Below are 18,835 nucleotides of genomic sequence, written 5' to 3' on the forward strand. Positions count from 1 at the left end.
ATCAAGCAAACTTTGAGCAAAGTATCTTTTCTTCAAGACTAGCCCATCATTAATATGACTTATTTCCATCCACAGACTCAAAAAACCTGATTAGGAAATTTGTTGGAACAAAATTTCATTTAGATATCAAGAAATCTTAGTACTTGTTTATTTGCTTTTAAAATAAAAACAAGGGAAGGGGTTAAATGATATATATATATATATATATATATATATATATATATATATATATATATATGCTGCAAAATGAAATTAATACAAAGAATAAAAATAAATGAATTGTATTTTTTTTTTTTTCGTTTCATAATCACTTATTTGCCACCCGCTGCCATGCCGCCATCTGGTTGTCGACATGGCAACGGAAACTATCATCATAAAATGGTACAGTAGTAGAGATAGCTAGACCACGAGGGGGCGGGCTCTCCCGGGAAGAGGTCCGCGGAGAGGTCCAGTGACTGATCATGCGGCTCGCTGTCAGGAATAATGGTTGTAAGGAGGGAGAGGGTGCCCGATGCCATTCTGGTAGTGATGGTGCTGCCGATGGGCGATATATTCTGCGTAGCTCATCGTCAACTTTTCACTACGGTACCTAAAACAATGGGGGAAAAGGGGTAACTGTTAGAACAGTGGACAATAGGGCTGGGTGATATAGCTAAAAAGATTATATTGCAATATTTAATATGAGATATTAAGTGCACCAACATAATACATAGAAATAAACAAATATTTAATTTAATCTATATTTTTATGGACTTCTGTGAAATTGTTTTAGTAATTGCAGGAGTCTTTTTAGATTAAAGGCCAATGAAATTGAAGAACTAAAGGGTGTTATGTCACTTAGAACAAAACCTGTTTTTGCGTTTGTTTTGGTGGTTTGTAACAGCTCGTCTGGGCGACCTTTTAGAGAAACTTCTTACCAGCTGACCAACACTTTACTGCCATTGGTCCACATCATCGGTAGATGTGACCTTGAGCTCTGCCTACTTTGAGGCTGACAGCTAATTCCTGTTCAGTCAGTTGAGATCAGTCAACATGAACACACCGGCGAGTTATTACTTTTCCAAGACCACGTCATGTGCTTTTTTTGTTGTTGTTTAAATTAGTCTACAAAAAGAATCAAATCTACTCAGATACTCTCAAGCACACATTCACTCATGTGGCATCTGCAGCAAAAGCCATTCACACATCTGCCCAGAGTAAGATATGCTTAAAAAAATACAGTATCTCACAAAAGTGAGTACACCCCTCACATTTTTGTAAATATTTGATTATAACTTTTCATGTGACAAAACTGAAGAAATGACACTTTGCAACAATGTAAAGTAGTGAGTGTACAGCTTGTATAACAGTGTAAATTTGCTGTCCCCTCAAAATAACTCAACACACAGCCATTAATGTCTAAACCGCTGGCAACAAAAGTGAGTACACCCCTAAGTGAAAATGTCCAAATTGGGCCCAATTAGCCATTTTCCGGTGTCATGTGATCATGCAATTTTTTTTTTAGGTTTTACATGTAGCGTCTTCATATTTAAACTCCTCCCACAGTGGTGTGGTCTGAATGTTTGCAAACTGTATACCGTTGCTCAGCTGTTTAGAACTTCTTTTTACCCCTCAACATGGAAGGAAGAAGTACTTCCCTCTGAAGTTCTAACTACATCCAAATCGCAATCATGTCAGACCTATCGTATTATCTCTACACTAATCTTAGGCTTTTTTTATGCCTTTATGAGGCTTGACATCTCCAGTCACCATTTATTAAAAAAACAATAATGATAATTAATTATTGATAATAGTTGATTATTTTGCCGTCAGTCCGGGGGACAGTGTGATCCTTGATCACTTCGCTGTCAGTCAGGGCATCAGATGATTCAGGGGGGCTCGAGTCACATTCATAAATTACTAATGATTGAAAACAGCATTTGTCAAGACCAAAAAAATAAAAAGACTTGCGCTTATAGACTGATCGACAAACTGATGATGACCCTGTTTACACTGGTATTATTATCAGCAATATATACATTCGTAAACGTGGTCTAATACATTTTGTTATCAGATCACAAAAAACATACACGGAGGTAGTTAAAGCGTGTGACCATGCCGTATTTGAGGTGTAAATGATAATACGTCTCAGACAGCAGAGAAGCTGTGCTAAACAAAGAGTTTGAAACTTTTCTGTTTCTGTGATTCTTAAAAGGAAAAAAAACATCTGATCTGAAAACTTGAAAAAGCAAATACATATACAAGCATGAGAACATCACAGATCTTCAGTGTGTCTGATTTTAGCATGCAGTGAGACAGATGACACATCTGAAGCTCAGCTAGCACAGGTACTCCAATAAAACAATGGATAACTGTGCTTAGATTGAAAGAAACAATGTACTGATTTTTTTCATGCTTTATCTTTTATGTCTTTTTTCATAGTTTGTTATAATGCAGTAGCACGCTGACACAGTGATTGATGTTTGTCGTCATGAAACAGAGACCCTCCCCTTGAAATCTGTACACAAGTGGTCACAGGAGACGCGTTTACGCGACCAGGTTTAAAAGCAATGCGTCTCTCCTGACCACATGTGATTAGATCACCCGAAACGCATCTTAAAACCAGTTGAAAATGGGGTCTAAAAGAGGGTGACTGTCTCACCTGGTCAATTTAATAGTCTTCCTGAAGTCATTTGTGATGGGAGCTTTGTAACCTCCCTTTCGAAGTAAGGAATCTATGGTCTGAATGTGGTCCCATCCTGTGAGAGAACAGCAAACACAACACATTCAATCACATGGTCTATCATATTGATTTCGTTTTAACTTTTGACCTATTCTGCATATTGATTCTTTAACATTGCAGTTGAAGGCAGAAATGATTTATCAGGCAAAATGTAGTATTTCTCACCTTGCTCCTTCGCAACCTCTGGCAGGTAGGTGGCGGTGCGCTTTGATCCTTTTTCATTAAAAAATTCTATTCTAATGCCATGAACACCCACCTAGGGGTACAAGAGAGCGAAATGTTTAGAAACCACAGTCCTCTTTCATATTTCATCTACACACAACTGACAGATACTGTCAGCTAGATGCTAGCACTGACAACATAATCACAAGAACAGCCTGTTGAGGGTAGGGTTGGTTATTTAAAAAAAAAAATGGATTTCTGCTTAAAACAAAACTCATGTGTATCTTTAACTACACACTTGATATCATATGAACCACCACCCAGTAACTTCATTACTTGATTGAAGTCTCACAAGTCTTAAGTACATCACATAAAGTAACAGTACTTATTTAATTTCGAGTTAGACATTACAGAAGTCATAACTTGCACGTCAATAAGATTAATTCAGTAACCGCTTCAACTGATGTGTAAGTGCTTTTGATTCACTGAAGAACCGGCTTATAAGAGTAATTTGTTTAGGAATCGGTCTACACTGGTGGTCCTGTATGATTTTGATACAATAAAAAGAACCGGCTTATAGGAGTCATTCATTTAGAAATCGGACTACACTGATAGTAGCATGTGTTTTTGAGTCACTTAAAAAGAACAGGCTAATAAGAGTGATTCGTTTGGAAATCGGACTACACTGGTAGTAGCATGTGTTTTTGATTCACTTAAAAAGAACAGGCTAATAAGAGTCATTCGTTTGGAAATCAGACTACACTGGTAGTAGTGTGTGTTTTGATTCACTTAAAATAACTGGCTTATAAGAGTCATTCGTTTGGAATTCGGACTACACTGATAGTAGCATGTGTTTTTTGATTCCCTTAAAATAGCTGGCTTATAAGCGTCATTCATTTAGAAATTAGACTACACTGATAGTAGTGTGTAAGGGTCACTTTTTGAATAATTGGAAATAAAGAAAACAGTGCTACTTGTTCATGCAAAATTCTCCACCACAATGTAGAGGTGTTTTTGGTGGTTGCCATGGCATTGCTTGTGGTTGCTAGGGTATTCTTGGTGGTAGCATGTCCTAAGTCAAAAGAGACAACCTCAAAGCCTATGATGTTCTGGAATCTTAATATGGCTCAGGTACCTCCTTGAATGCAAGTCTATGAGACTTTTTGCGTATAAATAATAATTGTATTATCTGCCAGGTAAAAATTGTAAGTCTGATCATTTAGAAATGTAATATCGCACCTCTCCTCAACAAGCGGCATGAGTTTTGACATTGTGTCGATTCTGCAACACAAACAGTGCGGAACAAGGAACTCACCAAAGTTAAATATGGTTAGAGGCGCGTTCAAATTCCTAACCCTAATTATAAGCATTACTGTGATGTTTGCATTAGAAAGCACCACTAATGAGGGATTCCTATAGCAGAGGTGCACTTCACTTCTGGTGCATTACTTTGCCTATAGGCTTGTGGTGTGTAAACACAGTCTGGCTCCGAACTGGGTCACTGTTGACAAAAGGGAGGAAAGCTCATGGAACAGCAGACGGAATGATTTTTATTTTTTTTTAAGATTTCCTGTTTCAGGAAAATAAAATTGTGTCACTTGGGTAATTAATTCTGTCATGAACTTGGCGCCATCTCCAGGTAGTAGTATGCAATTACAGTGAACGATCCTCTCTGCACATATTTGGATGACTTCCACCTCTGGTTGCAGTGATCTAAATTAGAATACGATTGGTTTAGCATTCCATGATGCTGGACTACATACTACATTATTTCTGATGAAGTCATCTGATCCAGGGAAGCTAATGTGTTTTTAGCCAGATAGCACATTGTGCTTTGTGTGGATTATTTAATGATCTATGCATCTGATTATGTTGTGAGTGGGCTCATTTTAATGGGAATCCCCTCCTCTAGGTAATAGTATGTGATATTTTATGCTCTGTTTATTCTTCATGAAATTATAAGTGAAAATTGGCTTAAGCAACACCTTTTAACATGTAACATGTCAAAGACATATACTTGGCTATTATTCGCTTTATTTTCTTATATGAGTAAAAACAAATAGGCTGGTTGTATTGATATATACCATTGACATATGATACATGGCTTTTTGATCATTTTTATGTTTTTGCGGATTACAATAATACTTGCAACCTTTTTCATAAATTATAAAAATGTAACACTTCTGATTTGTCTGCAAATTTCAACGCAACTGTTCAGTTTTGGTCATAATGCCTACGTGCATTATAAAGTACAGCTTCTAATCTTTAAAATTATACCTATTTTGTATTGGCCAATTTTGATCACTATTCTTTTTATCTTGAAGGCTTAACCTTTATTTCTTTGAACTGTTTATAAACTGTTATAAAGTGTAGTGCTTTTTCAGCTTCAACTTGTCTGTCATTTTTCAAACGAGTTATCATGCATATTCATCTTTCACTACTGTGAATCCCCATCACTGACAGAGATTCTCCATGCGCCGCCCTTGTCCAACAAATCAATGATGAAATTTGGTGTCAAAAATTACTTTAGTGTTAGTAAATACAATTCATTTTCATTTATCAGTTTATACTGTCAAACAGAAATATTCAAAAAGCTCCTGCATTACTTTTTTATTTATTAAAACGTTAGTAATATATTTATATATAGTTTCATACATTACATTTAAATAGTAATTAAACATTGCTGTGTATTTGTATTGATGCATGTACTAAATTATTTTCTTCCTAGTGTTAATTTTGTGAAAAACAGTATCAAATGCCTGAAAAACAGTTATGGAGTTATATCACTATATTGCTAAAATGCCCAGCCCTTACACACACACACACACACACACACACACACACACACACACACACACACAAAAACACTTGAGGCATATGTAGACGTCATCACTCCTCACCCAGAGCGCATGTGTGTCTGTGCTGCTCTGGGTCACTAAGGACAGTGAGTGTTATCACAATCACACACATACTTGTGTGTGTGTGTGTGTGTGTAGCCTGAATCATCACGAACAGATAAACTTGCATTTAGATGGCCTTAAAGCTAACAGACAAACTAAAAGACACAAAATTCAGCTGTAATTGTGTACTTAAACCAACAAAGCTGCATGCACCTAGTGCAAGGTTATGATGACATTAGGAAATAAAGGTTTTTTTTTTTTGGAGAGGCTGCTTCAACTTCAATTACTGTAAGTGGTAATTATAGTGCTTTAGTAGAATAATATAAATAGAACTGTATGCTAAGAAATTATTACTATTGCTCACTGGTCAGGTTTAGGATTTGAACAAACTCATAACTCTAAAGAACACTTTGGCTTGTGCTACAGACGTGAATGATACTTCACACAGTGGGTATTTTTTAGAAGAGGTGTGCTATTATAACTTGTCTGAGTGATCAAATGTAAGATTTTCAACTGGTGGATAATGAAACAGTTGACAAAATCCCATAGCTCTTTTTGAGCTCTTGGGCCTGTAAGTAACCACCTAGCAACCACTCATAATTCCCTAGCAACCACATTGTAACACCTTGGCAACCACCCAGAACACCGCAGCATCATGGCGGCAAATTCTGTACAAGCAAACACTAATATTTTCTATTGAAATTACAAACCTGTGAATGCAGGGTTATCAAAACAATCAGATAAGTTAAATGTGGCTTTGTTCTCAAGTTCTGGCCAGAACTAACCAACAAAAACTGAAATGTACCGAGACTTTTAGATTGTTTTGTTGATGTGAATAATTTATCATTTATAGAGAAGCGGTATTTTAAAAAGATAGCAGCAGCTCTTACCTCCCAGTCTAGGTAATCACCAACATCTTCAAAGTTGGTGAGCAGAGACACTGAGCAGAAGAGGCGGGGCAGCTCGTCCCTCGTCATGGGGGGAAAGCGGCTGTCTTTAAGGGCACTGCGAAGGGGACAGAAGACAGGAAGTTTCAGGACAAAGCTCCGTCATGTGTACAATGAACCTCTAGATACTGTTTTAGAAAAACGTCAACAATGTTAACCTCGTACGGCATTTCTATTTTTGTGAGAGAGAAAAAACAACAACACCTTTAAGCAATTGATTGTTTTTTTCAGTTTTCATTTCATGGAAAAATTTATGTTTTCCATTTATATATTAGTTTCACATATAGTTTTAGTTATTAGTTGCGATCAATTGAGGAACCAAAAGAACATTTCCAGAGTTGTTTACTAAAATTTATCTAAAATGATCAAGATATTTGAAAATAAAATTGGCAAAACCGGTTGAATTTTCACATATTGTTTCTGTTTTCACACCCTGAAGCACTTCATTTGACCAAAAATATCTGCAAAGATTTGTGGAAACATATACAAATATTTGCAAAGTATATTAATTCTGTCGATTACACACCCTTTTAAAGATAAAACGCTATACAGAATGTCAGAAAAAAATACTATACGCATTTGATGCAATGAATTTATTGTGTGTGTACGTGTTGTTCTGCAAAACTAAAAAACAGCAAAACATATGGTGCTATTGAGGTTGGGATATAGGAAGGGTTAGGGGTAGGTTTAGGGTCAACAGTGTAATTCAGTGTTTCCTGCACCGCTACTAAATCTCCAGTGCCACAGCAAAGAAGCTCAAGTTGTGAAATTAGCGCTGAAATAATGCAAAAACAACACGTCTTTCTATTGCATTGTGTAGGGCTAAACGCAAACAGATGTTCAATCCTGCATGTTCCACATTCATAACATGGGAATTTCTGCACTATTTTATTCATTTTAACATGTAGCTGAGAACTGGCTAACCAATTCATACAGATGAACAAATCAAATCAATAATCTTGTCTTTGTAGCAAACTGTAATTCCACAGTCTGCACAAATAAATCATCTCTTCCACATCTCTCCCTCTCTGCCTTGTACAGCTTTCAGCTGCTCATTAAACGCTTGAGTTCATTGTGAGTGTGCGCAGTGAGGACGCGCATATTTACTAAATTAAGATGTTGCATATCCATAAACCTGTTCATTCAACATGCGAATGGCGTTGTATCGTAGTCATATTAATACTATAATATTAATAATACATAAAATGAAAATATTATCATCATTCTATCTTTAATATGCATATTACATAAGCAAGGTTCTCATGATTTCATTTGTTTAAAATGTCATTTTTAATGTAACGGTTGAGTATTGAAATCACATTCAAAAATGACATTTCTGTAATAACTTACCTTTGTGTTGTTACAAACCTGTATGAATTTCTTTCTTCCATGGAACTTAAAGGAGATCTTAGGGAGAATGTTAGTTTCACTTTTATTGTATGGAAATAAGATGCAGGTACAGTGAATGGTGACTGAGACATACTGCCTAACATCTCCTTTTGTGTTCTACGAAAGAGGCCAATTCATACAGACTTGAGGGTGAATAATGACAGAAATGTTAGTTTTGGGTGAACTGCCCTTAAACTACCTGTTAAAGTATTTGTTTAAGGTATCTGCCAAGAACAGCAATATAAAATGTAAGTTGACACATGACTGCATTACATCTTGCTGGGAAACATGTGACTGAAGAAAAGGGCCTTAATGTAGACCGTATACTTAACCCCCTCCCCCCCAAGAGCTCAATTGTGTAGGAAACACTGATGTAATTACAGATTAAATAACACCAGTATTTATAAATGTAAGTACACAAGGTAACAAGTTGTACTGTTTGTAACACATTAATGAATTATCAACGATTTATATGTTGCTTGCAAAAAAAATTAGTCCATTGCACTATTGCATTGTGTCTGGTTAGGACACTGTATTACATCATCAGTGTTAAGTGAAATAGCAAAAATGAGCCCCTCATCCATAAGCTATAACAAACTGTTTTAAAAGTCCCAGGGAAGCTTTGCACACATATACATAGGACGATACAACAACCAATGTTGAGACAAACTGTTCTGCTCATTTTAACGCACTGGTCACGCTGTGACCCGACATTCTTGTTAAGCCCTGGAGGTGCTTCAGTGCTTTTGCAGTGCATCTACAAGGACTGTTAATGATGTTATCTAAGCAGCATGGCTTTTCATTGCCCTAGAAGGCATTTGCTAAATAATGTCTTAACTGGCTCAAAGAATTGTTAATCTCTAGTGAATAACTGTTTACAATAAACCTACATCATGGCTGTGATTCAGCCGTAGGCACAAGGCCACAGGTAATCAAGATGGATAGATGGACAGTATAGCACGATTGCGAATGTGATATTGGTTTTATACACAGATCAACTAACAGATAAATAAGTCGGGAAAAATTAAGAACTGTCACACAAAGAAAGTTATCGTGCCTGGAATTACTTTCTTACAGCATGGATTCATGATCTGTCTTTGCTAGTTTAAAAGATGTGTACAAGCCTCTGTTACCAATTCGAAAACCACACTTTAGAACAAGTAACGACAGCATGGGCTGTTTCTAACAAGGATGTGTGTGTGTGTGTGTGTGTGTATGAGAGAGAGCGACTGAGCGTGATTACCTTGTTTAACTCTATTCCTCAGCAGTAGTGTGATAGTAATCCGCTCTAATCATGGAGTGATGCTGCCAAACGTGCTACTGGAAATATGCTATGAGTATTTCATTCACGTTCAAGTATTTTGTTGTCAGAGAGGAAACATGGAGGACACCAGTTTCATTCTTGTATATTTCTTGGGGAACTCTTATTTTGACACCGACACAGAAAGAGTTCTCTCCTCCGCCATGTTAAAAGTTTACATCTTCTCCAAACCCTGAAACTTGTATTAGATAGGCACCAGAGCACGTTTAATTACTCCATCTGTCGTGACTCTCAGCTGTGATTGGCAGTAATGCTGAAGCTTTTAGCTGAACTATTTCTCAGCAATATTGTAGTATTAATCCGAGCAATCGTGGAGGGAAAGACAATTCTGGATGACTTCAAAGAAATTTGTGCACTCAACAACAAACACACAGTTTGTCAACATCAACTCACGTCACTTTAATATTTTAAAGACGGTCTTTTGTCACCACCTGCTGGCTCATATCTTTTATGTCACAGCGACGAATGAAAATTCACACATCTAGCTGCTCTTAAACATTTGGAATGCCATTAACACAAGCGGAGTAGGGCTGCAACTAATTATTATATTGATAATCAATTAATATAACGATTATTCGACTACTCAGCGATTATTGCAACGATTAATCATTAGCTCTTCCCCGATTATTCAGCTTGTGCTTGACTTAAGTTTGTATTAAATGTGCTTACTAACAATAAAGAGGACAAAATCATCTTTTAAAAATACCTCTAAATGACATTCATTGAATTACAAGGGGGAAAAATACTTGGATTTTTACGGTTTAATTCATAAAATTTTGACAGATGACCTTCAGTTGGCAAAGAAATTTCCCTATACAAATTTTGTGTGTGGTTCAAGTTTGGTGAACTTTGACATGCAAATGTGCAGCGTTTACCAATAGGTGGTTGCTTGGCAGTGACATAGTTACAATGAATATTCGCAATGGACGAACAAATAATTGTATTGACGAAAACGTTGTTGGCTGCTACTTGGCATCTTGTTGTTGTTTCACTGACTTATTGCATGAGCGTTCAATACCGATTTAAGCTTGTTTGCTTTTTCCACTGTGTTGCCTGAGCAATTGACCAATCGTGAGTCACAAAGTACAAGCGTTCCACCAGCACAGCTTTCTCTCCTGAGTACGGTCAGCTAACCATGCTGAGATGGGCCAGGAAACCAACTGGGCCAGGAACTGTTTGTAATCGAACTTGCTCAAGTGGAAATGCAACAAGAACAGTTCCTCACAAATGAGCAGAACTGTTTGTCCCAATGGTGGAAAAGTGCTTTGAGGTTTTAATACAGGGCTTCTTTAAGGCTGACTGGTCATTCTTCAGAAAACACAAAAAAATGTTGGTTTTGCACTACATTTTCTAGGTCCAAGAGAGGGCTGAGACTATAGTAAACCACCATGTGAGGACGTCCACACACAATGTTTATTGAAGCCAGGAATAAAGGCTTAGACAGATGACTTATCCAGGAGACTCAATATGGCACAGCATAAACACACCAACCCACACAATCTGCCAGACACATGAGGGAAGGTGATATAATGTCTCTTGAAGAGAAAATCCGTGAAGAGAGTCTATCATTCTCGAGACAAGCCAACAAGTCATAGAGGAAGCAGCTGTGGGGGGTTTTTCTGTCAGCACGGCGCAGGACTGAGGTGGTCAAATTAAACACTGAGGTGACAGAAGTATCAGTGACTCATTGGCACACAGGAGTATGTCATTAGTTATGAATGTTCTGTTCTGCAGTGCCAATGAATGAAAAATGTGCCCTTTTATCCACGATTTGGCATGCCCACTTCCCAATGATCTCTAATTCCTTGTGGTGGCACAGTTACTCGCCTCAGAAGCAGAGGCAACTGAGATTCGTCTTCTGCTACCACAGTCAGCAAGCACATCTTATCACATGACTTGCTGAGAGACAGCGGAGACTTGGTGCGTGTGGAGGCTCCCACTATTTACCATGGCATCAACGCATGCTCACCGAGACCAAGAACCAGCATACAGTGACCACGAGGAAGGCAAGCAGGTCAACCGATTCCTTAGGAAGCCTGGCTAGAGTCACTCAGCACACCATGTTTCAGTTTTGGAGTTTGAAGTTATTTACATGATCTTCTTCTGTATTATTTGAACTTTAATAAAGCTATAATGCATTAAAACTGCATTTAATATGTAACACCGAAGTGTTTCCTTTAAAGAGCTTTTTTTTGTGTAATTCCCTCATAACTTGCTACATAAATCTACATAAGCTGATGCTGTTTGGAAAGTTTAGAGTGTTTAAGTTAAAGTTCATAATGTCAACTAATCGTTTCAGCCCTAACTCCAGGGGTGGTAGTCAACATTTTTGCTCGCTGAGCTACCCAGACCCAGTGACTTAACTTCTATAAAGAAACTAGTTCATTAACCCCCAATGGAGGACTGTTCCATCAATCAAAACTCTGAGAATCTTGTTCACAATAAGACTAAATGTTTCGTCACCAATCGAGTTCAGCTCACTGACTCAATAAGCATGTTTACATTCATATTTTTACACTGATTATGCTTAATAAGATGACAATATATGTGGTCATGTAAAAGCCTTAAACCGTTTTACACACAAGATTTAGCCCATATTCGCAAATCAAAAGTAAAACAAGAAAATAAATGCTTGTAACGACAAATCTGTTAACTTAGAGTTGCACACAGTATCTATACTGGTGCCATAGTACTATCACAGACTCAAGCGGTACCACAGAGTTTTTCATTATATACAGTTGTATGTACGTACCTAATGCTCAGGCAGCGAGACACTGATAAGAGAGCAAGACATAGTCAAGACACAACCGCCAAAAGACCTCCATCACAGGTGGGCCGTTCACTCCGGCCACTACGCGTCTCATAAAGAAACAACTGTGTCAATTTAAAAGGAAATTCAGCCTTTAAAATGCCCCTTGAGACACCCGTATTCTGAGTCGGTTTTAGCTCAAGAATGCAAGACATTGTCGGTTCTTGGCACATATCCAATATTCAAATGCTAATTTTAGCTTTCCAATGTGCATTTTTATCTTAATTTCGACGAATGTTCTAATTTGACAGCCCTAGTACTCGATTTAACAGCTCACTGGAGGGAAAGATATTTTTAGATAATGACTGAAATTTCGAAACTTTCCTCACACAAAAGCTATCGATTGGCTTCAGAAGAATCGGAATGTATCGAACAAGTCATATGTGGCACTTTCGTGGCTTTTTCTGGGATTTTTTGTCCTTTTTGGAGCTCGTAATTGTTTGGAAAAAAGCTGCATTAAGAACTTCAAAAATGTCTACTTTTGTATTTCATTGAAAAAAATAACAATATGTAAGTTTGGAACTGTAAATAAATAATGACAAAATTCTCATTTTGGTAAATTACACCTTTAAAGCTGTCGCCATCTTAATCAATGACACAGGGGCTTCTAGAAAAATGGTTTAATGGTGCATTGTTGCTTGACTTTCTCACCACTATATCATTTCCCCTGTGAAGCAATTACGCTGATGAAAGCTTGACTGTTCCTCCATCAGTGTGCAGCAGGTCCATAAAACACTAGAAATAATGTCTACAGTTCCACAGCATTAAGTCTAGCTGACAGCCCTGTTTTTGAGTGACTGCGTGCGGTATAGTATGTATTACTGTGAGCGCTGATTCTAGATGATTAAAATCAGCAAATTTGTCAACTCAAAAGTTTAAAGAACTTTTAAATTTGAAAGGTGTTTTCTATACAGTGTTCAGTGCTACTAGATGGGGCCCTGACAAATTAAAGGGTGTTAAACACATTCACATTATATTTGTTAACACAGTAACTTTGGTAGCCCTAGAATCCTACTAAACACTTAGTGGTTTGTTCAAAGCACTACTAACAAGTTTAACAAATTTACAAGAAGCGTCTATAGTTGTTAAAGGTGCGGTATGTAATATATTTACTGTACTAAAGCTATCAGAGATTTAGGAAACATGCCAAGTTGAAATACTGGCTTCTCCAAAAACAATGGTACAGTCAGTATATTCTACTTTGAAATAACCGTTCTGGGCCGGAATTTCTGTGTGTTATCGCTCCATAACAGATATCATTTTCTTTCTATCAGGCTCCAAATAATGTAAGGAATCTTTAGGAATATCTGAAGGCAAACAAGACCAGTTTATTGCCTAATATCAAACATCATTCGAGCAGAACATATATTAGACTGGAGGAAATCTTTGAGCATAATTTGTCTTGGAGATCCAGATTTTAAAGCCCTTTATGTAGTTGTTCATACATTTATAGTGTAAAGCCACATAAGCACAAGGAAGACCATGGATGGCTTCTCATTTCTCTGGTTAGGTCAATGTAGCTAGTTTTTCTAAAAAATGTAATATGAAAATAAGGTGCAAATTAAGTTTAGTTTGATTTCACATAAAGAAAAACATTCAGCATTGAATTCAAAAGTTTCCATATGCTTATATGGTGAAAAATACATTATTTTGAATTATTTATATTATATTCATACTGTATAGCCAGAGGGGAACTTCAGCTCCCCTAGCTGAGCCTGGGTTCTCCCATGGTTTTATCTCCATTAACTAACATCTTATGGGTCTTTTGGTTACTTAAGAAAGTTGCTCACTGGGGGCTCACTGAAGATAATAAAATTAAGTATAATTTTCAATCACGCTTTTCATTTCAACTGCTCAATGAGGACTAAGACATTACAGGCTTAACAGCATCATTTCTGTAAAGCTGCTTTGAAACAGTGTGTTGAGAAAATCACTATACAAATAAAAGTGACTTGACTAACCAGCCAATCCCCCCAGGGGAAAACACAAAGCTTCAGTTTATTATGCATATTGTGGTGCTCCACCGACCCTAAGAGTGAAATCAACCAAGCAACAGTGTCAGCCAATGAAAAGCCAGCAATTGCTGAAACTATCAACTAATGGGAAATGCTGTTCCAGATGAGATCAGACACTTCCCTTCCCCCGTTAACAATATTTTTTCCTGTTCACCTGACTTCAAACAACTTTAGGCGGTTTCCTCGTGTGACCCACAGAAAAGTGGAGTAAAAAACCACTGTGAAGGTGCCAAATCAGCCCCAGTAATAAACATAATAGACCACAAATACCAAAACAAAAACAAAAAAATGATCGTCAAGGAATTTCAATGGTTTCCTGCTTTTGGAAGACACTAAAACTGCAAAAACAATGCGGTCGAACTATATACATCACTGCGAGTGAACCAGTGTCTACAGTATCCAAGACAATATTTTCCTTTACCTTGTATGTGTCTGTTCATGGTTTGAGGATGAGGGCATGTCATGCAACCAGTCCTTATTGGCATCTACCTAAAGGCTAGGGTATACTTTGTTTTTCCATGTGCAGTTACATCTCAAACATTTGCGTGCCTAGAAAAATTGGGCATGGTCTAAGTCAGCAGATGCTTCTTGTGAATAGAAATCTCAAAATGTTTGAGTGCTTTTTAAAAGTCAAAGTATCTCTAACCCACACCTCCAATCTTGTTTCATTAATTGGATGCCAGGTTTGCCATCTGCTGGCTCTAATTAGCTTTTGTTGACATCATTAGCCATGGGCATCACATACTTTTTCCAACCACAGTGAATGTTTGAATGATGTATTCGATATGTACAGGAACAATACAATAATTTGTTATTAATTAAAACAGATTATGTTTGTTCATTATTGTAACTTAGATAAAGCTCTGACCAGATTTTAAGACAAATTTAAATTCCAAAGGGTTCAGTATTACTGTATCATGACCTAGATATCAATGTAACATTTCCTCACCACTAGCCATGACCTAATTGTGAAACACTGCATTAGACCACTTCGACAGCGAAGCCTCCTTTACAGCTAAGAAGCACATTTAAATGTGCATTGTTTTTTCCCCTCTACCCCTCATATGCACAAAAAAATTCCATGTCATCCCTTTTATGTTCGCGTGTACGCAGTAGAAGATCTGACAGAACTCCTCGAGGGAAGCCTCAACAGATGACAGCGCGGAAAATATGCCCAATCCTCCTGCCAACCCCCCTCTCTCGTTCTCCTGCGTTGTTATCCTTGCATATTGCGCCCAGACCTGGTGCAGCACTCCTTTTAATGCTGACAGCCAGAGGCGCTGGAAAATGTCAAGCGTGGCCCTTTGATTTAATGCGAAACAGAAAAGTGGTAAGAAACAGCAGTTTTTTCTTTCTGCCTTCCTCTGTCTCATTAACGGCTCTCTGCTGTACCACTATAATGTACAGAGAAAACACACAAAAACATGATTTTCACAGTGACTTTAGAAAGAAAATAAAAACTGCCGTGAATTTAAAGTTGTAAAAAAAAGCTGGTTAGAATATTTCAATTTCAAAAGCATGCCTGGACCATCTGGCAGATAACGTACAATCAAAAAAACTATAAATAAAAGCTTAAAAACAAAGCCCCATTGTGACAGATTAACTAAATCCGCACTGAAATGTGCCACTCAGGCTATTATGATCAGACTGAAATGATCAAAGACTTTGTTTTCCAGTTGTTTGTTGGGATTCTTCAGAAGGATATGCAGACTGGCAGGTGCAACACAAATTCAGAAAAAAAGGCCAAACTTCTAATCACCCAACTGACATGTAAATATGGGTGGTTACACGTTTCATTGCATTCATCCATTTGACGTCAGAAAGACTACGTATAGAAGCAGTAGTTTTTGCAGCTATAGTGTTGTGGGATGCCATGTATTTGCTTTGAGCGCAACAGTGCCCGCCCACTTATTCAGCTGTGTTATTACATAAAATCCAACATAAGAGAGTTCTTAGGGATGAACCACACTCTTGAATTTGAAACGAAGTAGTCTTTGAAAATTGGACAAAAATTATGGAAATACAACAGTTGATTTTATGTTGTTGATGAGAAGTATAGAACACTATAATTTATATGTATATATGTATAATATATATATATATATATATATATATATATATATATATATATATATATATATATATATAGACACAAATATAAGTAGCATGAGAGTATAAAAATTATAAGAGTTTAAGAGTGTAGAGAGGCCAACCCGACTGAGTCATTCACAGTGCGTCATGGGAGTAGGTCTTTGCTGCCGAGTTAGACTGACGCGATTCTCTGATTGGTGGAATAAATTTATGGGATTTTTACTTTCGGAACCAGGCTGTATTCTTTAGTAATTGAGCAAAAGATAAGCTAAAAGGGTGTTAATGTGCACAATGGCTTTAATACACCTTGAATCCTGTAAGACGGAGATTTTCGATTGTTCTGTATGTTTAACATTGGCAGCTTAAGTAAAAATCAGTACCACTATCCCAAATGGGCCAGAAGAAAAATTCCTTATGGTTGTGACATGTACAACCCTTACTTATAGATTATTGTGTCCATGGCTTAAAGTAAAATGTGTATTTTCTGCAACAAGCAGCACCAAACCGGTTTGCCCAAAATAAATAATAATGGTATCTGTGAGCTTCCATGCGTTTGGAAAGAGCTGTTAGTAACTAAACGTTTCCAGTTGGAGGCATTTAGAGAGTGGTTGAAATGTAGTGGAACGGAAAGATGGGACTGAGGTGGAAGAACACCTCTCGTCCGGCTAAAATCTGGCATATTCAACCCATCAGCCCGGTATGTCTAAGTCCCCCTTCTTCACTAGTCTATTAGAGTGGTTTTCAATCCACTCCACCCCTACTTAACATTGTTCTGTTGAAGTATGTCCAGCTGCTGAACCACAAGTTTGTAATATTTATAAACTGGATTTTGAAGCCTGAAGGTTAACAACATTGTTATGGATTATACAGTATAAACTGCTTGAAAGTTAATAAGAGGATGGCGAAGTGGGAACTTGGCAGCGGTTGCTGGGTTGAGCTGAGCCTAGGCTCATGCATCTCCTCGGGTGTCAATATCCCTGCTGGGGGAGGGATATGGCTGGAGATCAACAGATGGAGGCCTAGCATGGTGGCAAGGTCACAAATGCTCCAAGTTTCATGACAAGTGATGGATATGTAGATGATCTTAAAAGCTGAGGTGTGTAAGTTTTTTTTCCAATGTACTTTTATCACAGTTTAATGTTTGGAGAAAACTTGGGCTGAATGATTAACAAAAATAAAATGTAAATCGCAATATGACCCAGTGTGATTTTCAAATTGCGACTAATTAAATAAATAGTCTCAATGTGCTGGCCGCTGTGCTATGTGTACGGCTGTTGTCTGTAGTGTGAAGTGCTATCTTAAATACATCATTATTGTACTACAAATGTGGTTTCAGAGTGGTTCTGCGCTCCATACACACAAACTCTCTCTATCTGGTGCCCAGAGTGACAGGTGTGCTAACCTGCAGGGAGCTCATTAGCACCCCAGATTTTATTTAATTGCACATGTGTGTCATTTCACATACCTCTATGTTTGGCCACTACAATTTACTACACACATTTAAAATTACCCCATGGGAGCAGATTTTTGTTGACAGCAGAAACTTCCATCCCTTCAGTTTTCAAAATAAAATCTTCCACCGAAAAATAAAGGCTTGATGATTTACTGGGACTGGATATGATTAAAGAAATCAATAACTATTAAATAATAATAACACATTATTATAGTAATAATAATTATTATTATTTTTATAGAAGTAGAAAGGTAGAAGTTTCTGAAAAAGTCAGTTTATAATTTGTGGGCATACATCTTAAAATATTTTTAGCATTTTAATAAAATTTGATTATTTTAATATTTGTTATTTTAAATTCATTTGAAGTCATCTTGATGCCCCCTTGGATGTGTGCTGAAGCCCCCTAGTGGTTCCCGGCCCACTGATTTCGAGGACTCAAGTGTGAATACCATTTCTAGAACAGTATTTCTGGTTGGCAGTAAAGCATGGTCAAACCCTAGAGACAACTCTAAGTAAGCCATTTGGAGGTTGACTTCTTGAAGAATTTAAATCAGGGATGTTAAATATACGACCCATGGTGGTGTCAAATCGGGCCTGTGTGATGATGATGCAAAAATGTATCATTACATATGATAAACCGATATTATTATCTAACTAATATGCAGCTACAATTTCATGATCGTGATTGTGACAGCCCTATTTGCAAGTTGCTCAAAGCAATAATGACAACATGGATAGTGAAAAACATTAGCGCTAAAAAAAAGTACATTTTCACAATTGTTCCTCTACTGAAAAAAAAAAAAAACCTCCACTGAATGATTGTTAAATAATATTGTTGTGGGAATTTGACTAATTGAATTTAGTTGTAATGTTTCTTTTTTTCAGGACTAATAGTGTTGATGCCAAGTTTTACAAGGCTTTTACAGCTTTATACATTGGTATAAAAGCATTTATACAGCCTTTAGTGTATCGTAAAACTTTCTGATAGTCTTGCGGGGCTTTCATCTGTTTGTATATTGATTTATG

The 18,835-nt window shown here is 37.2% G+C and overlaps 1 protein-coding gene across 1 annotated transcript in view; it reads right to left on the minus strand.

The window, feature by feature from the left end:
* Window positions 1–213: 213 nt before the first annotated feature.
* Window positions 214–18,835, minus strand: part of LOC127627926 (nuclear protein AMMECR1-like) — a 48,716-nt gene continuing 30,094 nt past the window's right edge. The window contains exons 3-6 of the mRNA XM_052104541.1: window positions 6,675–6,789; window positions 2,888–2,978; window positions 2,642–2,738; window positions 214–589 (exon numbers count right to left, since the gene is read on the minus strand). Of these exons, the coding sequence (XP_051960501.1) occupies window positions 475–589; window positions 2,642–2,738; window positions 2,888–2,978; window positions 6,675–6,789 (418 nt within the window). The 3' untranslated portion in view covers window positions 214–474. The remainder of the gene's footprint in view (window positions 590–2,641; window positions 2,739–2,887; window positions 2,979–6,674; window positions 6,790–18,835) is intronic.

This window comes from Xyrauchen texanus, chromosome 34, assembly GCF_025860055.1.
Source record: "Xyrauchen texanus isolate HMW12.3.18 chromosome 34, RBS_HiC_50CHRs, whole genome shotgun sequence".
Classification (NCBI taxonomy): Eukaryota; Metazoa; Chordata; class Actinopteri; order Cypriniformes; family Catostomidae; genus Xyrauchen; species Xyrauchen texanus.